Source organism: Mastomys coucha, unplaced genomic scaffold (genome assembly GCF_008632895.1).
Source record: "Mastomys coucha isolate ucsf_1 unplaced genomic scaffold, UCSF_Mcou_1 pScaffold13, whole genome shotgun sequence".
Taxonomy (NCBI): Eukaryota; Metazoa; Chordata; class Mammalia; order Rodentia; family Muridae; genus Mastomys; species Mastomys coucha.
Window position 1 is genome coordinate 30,815,560 of NW_022196895.1, and position 7,532 is coordinate 30,823,091.

Sequence of the window (7,532 nt, forward strand, 5' to 3'; positions counted from 1 at the left end):
CCTTGAACTCAGAAATCTGCCTGCCTCTGCCTCCCAAGTGCTGGGATTAAAGGAGTGCACCACCACCACCAACTGGCCTACACTTAGATTTTGGGGTGTAGTTCCCACAACCTCAGGAGTGATAGTAGCTCCTCCAAAGAAATTGCTGGCAGAGGAATATTTCAAAAAATAATAAGATACACAGAAGATATACACATGCAGATACTTCAGGTGGACTTGCACATTAGAGTTACGGAGGGTGTGAATGTGGTATCTAGAACTCTATTAGTTCTTAGTATGACCTATCCAGCCCCCCAGTAATCGAGACCAGACCTATAGATTTATTTGAGCCACTTTAGCACAATTACCGGGCCATTATCCCTAAACTATTCCACACTCCTCAAGTCACCGTCCAAAATCAGTTGTCCTGTCTGTGCTGAATCCACTCCATCAGCCACACCCTGCTTCTCCCTCCTCCTCCTCTACCATGTGTTCTCTACCTGCAGACCCCTCCCACCTCTGAAGCCCAGCCTACCTTTATTCTACCCAGTAATTGGCCGTCAGCAACTTTTATTTATCAAATAGTTTTAAATTGGATAGCAAGGTTTGCCCAACAAAAGCTGCCGGTGTTGGGTTCCTCTTGGGCAACCAGATCTTGGGGTACAGAATTTAGCATTTGAATACATAGCAGCACCAGACCAACCCCCAATGGGGAGGCACCATGCTGCTCTTTCAGAGACCAAGAAATGCTCTAGGGGTAGAACAAGGACCCTTGGCTGAGTTGCCTTCTCCGTTCTATGATCTTCTCTCCATAAGAGCTTTCTTTTCCAGAGTCCCAAGGTTGAAAATGTTCTGCTCTACACACACACACACACACACACACACAAAATCCTACTGCAATAAGGATACAGATTAGGGGCTGGAGAGACAGATGGCATAGTGGTTAAGAGCACAGGCTGCCCTGCAGACAGGACCCTGGTTTGGTTCCCAGCAACCACAGGAAGGTTCACAACCTTCTGTAAGCACAGATTCAGGAGATCTGATGCCTGCTTTTAGGCTCCATGGGCACTGCACAGAGATGGTGCATATGCATACACATACACAAAACCATCAGACACTAAAATGGTTTTTTTTTTTTTTAAGGGATACTGATCAGCTGTTAGGGACTGTGTCTTTCCTGTTATGAGTGGACCGTTTCTTCTTGTTTTGGAATTTGTTGTTTGTTTCTTTTTTTTTTTTTAATTGGATAGTCTGTTTCATTTTCTCTTTTTAAAAAAGATGCTATCTCACATAGCCCAAGTTGCCTTCAAAAGTGCTAAGTAGCCAAGGAGGGCCTTGAACCTCTTACCCGAACTTCCTAAGTATTGGTATTACCAACACAAGGATGGTTCACGAAGCTCTCTATCAACTGAGTTTCCCAGTCGCATATGGGTTTTCTTGACGGCTGAGTGAGGTTGGGGGGGACAAAAGTAACAATCCCCCCACCCGTTTATTCAGTGCTTAGTAACTGCAACACAAGCTCTGCATTTGGTAGTCACAGGTTTTCGTCTGAATAAACAACCCTTCTTCATGAAAACGGTAACATCAGCCTTAAGTTTACAACTGGAGCCAGTAAAACACAGATGTGGTCAGAGAATCCAACCAGAGTGGCAACATGGGCATTCTCACACAGGAAGCACCTAGCCCTGCCTGGCCTGGCCAGGAGACTCTGGAAAGGCACATTAATGGCTCCTAAATTAGTAACAACCAAAGAAGTTAGGATGGTGAGCTCAAATATATGGGAACCCTGGTTCATTACTGGATTCCTGAAATAAAACAAAGGTGGAGGGAGGGAGGAAGAGGAGAGTGTGGGAGGAGGGAGGAGAGAAAGGGAGGGGAAGGGGGAGGGGAGGAGGGAGAGGAAGCGGGAGAGGGAGAGGGAGAGGGAGGAGAGGGAGAGAGAGAATGCCAAAGAGGTTGGTTAACCTCTCTGTTAACCTTGACGACCCTGATCTTCCTTCTTCTGTCTCTCAATCTCCTTCCACACAGGCACTATCTGCTTTCTTTTAAAATAAAAATAAAATAAAATAACAGCACCTTCCTCGAATTCAAAGTCGGAAACAAGAGCCTTCCCTTCCTGGAATCCCTTCTCCCTTTGGGTTGCTTCGGAGACAGGGCTTCACTGCTTGCGTCAGGATCCCGGGAGAGCAGCGGGATCGCCCTGCCATCACCTCCCCCATCCTCCCCCCCTCCCATCCCCACGCCCCGTTCCCTGCCCTTGGCCTGGCTTTGTGAAGGAAGTGTTACCCTGAATTCTGGGCTCTTTGGCAGTGGCGGTTCCCTCGGGACTGCGGGGAAGGCCCAGGCCGCCGCGCCTGCTCAGTTCTCCCTCACTGCGTCTAAAGGCTCTCCCGGCCTGGCTCCGCGCCCAGCCCCGACTACGGGAGGGGGAGCGTGGAAGCGACGGAAGAGCCCGCCGCGCCTGGGGCTCCCTCCAGAGGGCAGCACCGAGCCGTAAGCGCGTCCTCGGCACCGTAAACCTGGGGTCGCCAGACTGCCCAAAGTCCCTCTCTTTAGCACAGGGTAGCGTCCGCCCGGCCAGTCCCTGGACTGGATAAAAATCAGGAAGTGCTCAACCATCACAAGAACCAACAGCTCCTGGCGGGGACTCAGGACTGTCCTAGGGCAATCAGGGTTCCGCCATCCAGGTGCCCAAAGGTGGGTTCCTCAACCGCAGGGCGGAGGGAACAGTCTGGGTGGTGCCTTGGGAGCCCCAGGCTCTAACACCCCCAACCTACTGACCGGAGGCCGGGTATGTACCCGACTGCTCGCTAGGTAGTGTCCCAAGAACCAGTAGCCAAAAAAAAAAAAAAAAAAAAAAAAAAAAAAAAAAAAAAAAAAAAAAAAAAAGCCTTGGCCTCCGTTTTCCCGGGGACACCTGGAAAGTGACCCTGCCATTAGTCTAGGCTCGGGTCAGGGCCCCGCCTCTCCTGGGCGGCCTCTGCCCCAGCCCGCCCAGCCGCTCCTCCTCTCTGCAGGCTCGCTCCCACGGTCCCCGAGGTGGGCGGGTGAGCCCAGGATGACGGCTGTGGAACCTGGGCCTGACTCGCCCTCGCCCCCGCGCCGGGGCCTGGGCTTCCCCAGCCCAGCTCGCACCCGGGGGCCGTCGGAGCCGCCGCGCGCCCAGCTCAACGCGCCTGGCGCCCTCCCCACGCGGGCGTCCCCGACTCCCGCGCGCGTTCAGGCTCCCGCTTGGGAACCAAGGAGGGGGAGGAGGGGGGGGAGGGAGTGTGCGTCGACCCGGAAACGCCATATAAGGAGCAGGAAGGATCCCCCGCCGGAACAGACCTTATTTGGGCAGCGCCTTATATGGAGTGGCCCAATATGGCCCTGCCGCTTCCGGCTCTGGGAGGAGGGGCGAGCGGGGGTTGGGGCGGGGGCAAGCTGGGAACTCCGGGCGCCTGGCCAGCGAGGCCACTGTCGCCGTCCCAGTACTAGGCTTTCCAGGAGCCTGAGCGCTCGAGATGCCAGAGCGGGTCGTAGGGTGGAGGTGCCCACCGCTCTAGGACCGGAGGGCTTCACGTCACTCCGGGTCCTCCCGGCCGGTCCTTCCATATTAGGGCTTCCTGCTTCCCATATATGGCCATGTACGTCACGGCGGAGGCGGGCCCGTGCTGGTCCAGACCCTTGAAATAGAGGCCGATTCGGGGAGTCGCGAGAGATCCCAGCGCGCAGAACTTGGGGAGCCGCCGCCGCCGCGATTCGCAGCCAGCTTCCGCCGCCGCAAGCTCGGCCCCTGCCCCAGCCTCCGCGGCAGCCCTGCGTCCACCACGGGCCGCGGCCATCGCCAGCCTGGGGACCCACCTACACTCCCCGCAGTGTGCCCCTGCACCCCGCATGTAACCCGGCCAACCCCCGGCGAGTGTGCCCTCCTCAGTAGCTCCGGCCCCGGGCTGCGCCCACCACCCACCATCAGCTCTCCAGCTCGCTCCTCCGGGATGGCAGCGGCCAAGGCCGAGATGCAGTTGATGTCTCCGCTGCAGATCTCTGACCCGTTCGGCTCCTTTCCTCACTCACCCACCATGGACAACTACCCCAAACTGGAGGAGATGATGCTGCTGAGCAACGGGGCTCCCCAGTTCCTCGGTGCTGCCGGAACCCCAGAGGGCAGCGGCGGCAGCAGCAGCAGCAGCAGCAGCAGCGGGGGCGGTGGTGGGGGCGGCAGCAACAGCGGCAGCAGCGCTTTCAATCCTCAAGGGGAGCCGAGCGAACAACCCTATGAGCACCTGACCACAGGTAAGCGGTGGTCTGCGCCGAGCCTGAATCCCCCCTTCCTGACGACCCTAACGTCCGGTGCTTCCCTGCACGGACCTGCTCCTAGACCTTAGGGATGGGACCAGGGTTTCCCTCTATTCCACACAGCTCCAGGGTCTTGTGTTAGAGGGATGTCTGGGGACACCCCCTACCCTCCATCCTTGCCGGTGCGCGGAGGGCAGACTGTTTGTTTTGGATGGAGAGCTCAAGCTGCGTGGGTGGCTGGAGCGAGGGGGGGGGGAGGGTTTGTTTTGATGAGCAGGGTTGCCCCCTCCCCCGCGCGCGCGGGGGCGCGCGCCTTGCTTGCGGCTTGTTCCCAAGGCAGGGCTGAGATCCGTGACCGGGGGATGTCCCGCCGCCCAGGGTAGGGGGCGCACCTTAGCCGTGGCCACTAGGGAGCTGGCGGGATTCCCTCGCCCGCGCAGCCTCGCTGCGGAGCGCCCTCGGAGCTGCAGTAGAGGGGGGATTCTCTGTTTGCGTCAGCTGTTGAAATGGGCTCTGCCGCTGGAGCAGGTCCAGGAACATTGCAATCTGCTGCTATCAATTATTAACCACCTCGGGAGTCAGTGGTAGCCGGGCGACCTCTTGCCTGGCCGCTTCGGGTCTCCTGGTCCAGTGATTTGCTCTCCAGTAACCAGGCCTCTCTGTTCTCTTTCCTGCCAGAGTCCTTTTCGGACATCGCTCTGAATAATGAGAAGGCGATGGTGGAGACGAGTTATCCCAGCCAGACGACTCGGTTGCCTCCCATCACCTATACTGGCCGCTTCTCCCTGGAGCCCGCACCCAACGGTGGCAACACTCTGTGGCCTGAGCCCCTTTTCAGCCTAGTCAGTGGGCTCGTGAGCATGACCAACCCTCCGACCTCTTCATCCTCGGCGCCTTCTCCAGCGGCTTCATCGTCTTCCTCTGCCTCCCAGAGCCCACCCCTGAGCTGTGCCGTGCCATCCAACGACAGCAGTCCCATTTACTCAGCTGCGCCCACCTTTCCTACCCCCAACACTGACATTTTTCCTGAGCCCCAAAGCCAGGCCTTTCCCGGCTCGGCAGGCACAGCCTTGCAGTACCCACCTCCTGCCTACCCTGCCACCAAGGGTGGTTTCCAGGTTCCCATGATCCCTGACTATCTGTTTCCACAACAACAGGGAGACCTGAGCCTGGGCACCCCAGACCAGAAGCCCTTCCAGGGTCTGGAGAACCGTGCCCAGCAGCCTTCGCTCACTCCACTATCCACTATTAAAGCCTTCGCCACTCAGTCGGGCTCCCAGGACTTAAAGGCTCTTAATACCACCTACCAATCCCAGCTCATCAAACCCAGCCGCATGCGCAAGTACCCCAACCGGCCCAGCAAGACACCCCCCCATGAACGCCCGTACGCTTGCCCTGTCGAGTCCTGCGACCGCCGCTTTTCTCGCTCGGATGAGCTTACCCGCCACATCCGCATCCACACAGGCCAGAAGCCCTTCCAGTGTCGAATCTGCATGCGTAACTTCAGTCGTAGTGACCACCTTACTACCCACATCCGCACCCACACAGGCGAGAAGCCTTTTGCCTGTGACATTTGTGGGAGAAAGTTTGCCAGGAGCGATGAACGCAAGAGGCACACCAAAATCCACTTACGACAGAAGGACAAGAAAGCAGACAAAAGTGTCGTGGCCTCTTCGGCTGCCTCTTCCCTCTCTTCCTACCCATCCCCAGTGGCTACCTCCTACCCTTCCCCCGCCACCACCTCCTTTCCATCCCCTGTGCCCACCTCCTACTCCTCTCCTGGCTCCTCTACCTACCCATCTCCTGCGCACAGTGGCTTCCCGTCACCCTCGGTGGCCACCACCTTTGCCTCGGTTCCACCTGCTTTCCCTGCCCAGGTCAGCAGCTTCCCGTCCGCAGGTGTCAGCAACTCCTTCAGCACCTCCACGGGTCTTTCAGACATGACAGCGACCTTCTCTCCCAGGACAATTGAAATTTGCTAAAGGGAATAAGAGAAAAGGGAGGGGCAGGAAAGACCTACAGGACAAGGGGGAGAGATGGCTGTAAGAGGGGCCACCACTTAGGTCAGATGGAAGATCTCAGAGCCATGTCCTTCTACTCCCAAGTAGAAGGTCCGTTGGCCACCAGCCCTTTCACTTACTGTCCCTGCCTCCCCGTTCCTGTTCCCTTTGACTTCAGCTGCCTGAAACAGCCATGTCCAAGTTCTTCACCTCTATTCAAAGGACTTGATTTGCATGGTATTGGATAAATCATTTCAGTGTCATCTCCATCACATGCCTGGCCCTTGCTCCCTTCAGCGCTAGACCATCAAGTTGGCAAAAGAAAAAAAAAAGGGTTTGGGCCCTCAGAACCCTGCCCTGCATCTTTGTACAGTGTCTGTGCCATGGATTTTGTTTCCTTGGGGTATTCTTGATGTGAAGATAATTTGCATACTCTATTGTATTATTTGGAGTTAAATCCTCACTTCGGGGGAGGGGGGAAGCAAAGCCAAGCAAACCAATGGTGATCCTCTATTTTGTGATGATTCTGCTGTGACATTAGGTTTGAAGCATTTTATTTTTTTGGAAGCAGCAGTCCTAGGTATTAAACTGGAGCATGTGTCAGAGTGTTGTTCCGTTAACTTTGTAAATACTGCTTGACTGTAACTCTCACATGTGACAAAGTATGGTTTGTTTGGTTGGGTTTTGTTTTGGTTTTTTGAAAAAAATTTTTTGCCCGTCCCTTTGGTTTCAAAAGTTTCACGTCTTGGTGCCTTTTGTGTGACACGCCTTGCTGATGGCTTGACATGCGCAATTGTGAGGGACATGCTCGCCTCTAGCCTTAAGGGGTAGGATTGATGTTTTGGGGGAGGCTTTGAGAGCAGAATGTGGAAGAGGGCTGAGCTGAGCTTTGGTTCTCCAGAATGTAAGAAGAAAAAAAAAAGTAAAACAAAAACCTGAACTCTCAAAAGTCTATTTTTTTAACTGAAAATGTAAATTTATACATATAGTCAGGAGTTGGAATGTTGTACTTACCTACTGAGTAGGCGGCAATTTTTGTATGTTATGAACGTGAAGTTCATTATTTTGTGGTTTTATTTTACTTTGTACTTGTGTTTGCTTAAACAAAGTGACTTGTTTGGCTTATAAACACATTGAATGCGCTTTATTGCCCATGGGATATGTGGTGTGTATCCTTCAGAAAAATTAAAATGAAAATAAAGAAACTAACTGGTGGTTTCTCCTGGGCCGTGGGGGTGTGTGTGTATGGGGTGCGGGGGGGGGGGGGGGGGGGGG

General features: G+C 55.0%; 1 protein-coding gene across 1 annotated transcript; it reads left to right on the plus strand.

Moving 5' to 3' along the window:
* The first annotated feature begins 3,662 nt into the window (after positions 1-3,662).
* On the plus strand, positions 3,663-7,466 carry Egr1 (early growth response 1). The gene is made up of 2 exons (XM_031365342.1): positions 3,663-4,254; positions 4,936-7,466. The coding sequence occupies exons 1-2, from the start codon at positions 3,957-3,959 to the stop codon at positions 6,237-6,239; spliced, it is 1,602 nt and encodes a 533-aa protein (XP_031221202.1). The 5' UTR covers positions 3,663-3,956; the 3' UTR covers positions 6,240-7,466.
* The last annotated feature ends 66 nt before the right edge of the window (positions 7,467-7,532 follow it).

Bases quoted from the DNA above. Each gene is read 5' to 3' on its own strand.
- Egr1 (XM_031365342.1), top strand. From the start codon at position 3,957: ATGGCAGCGGCCAAGGCCGAGATGCAGTTGATGTCTCCGCTGCAGATC. The intron at 4,255-4,935 runs GTAAGCGGTGGT...CTTTCCTGCCAG, and splicing joins CTATGAGCACCTGACCACAG to AGTCCTTTTCGGACATCGCT.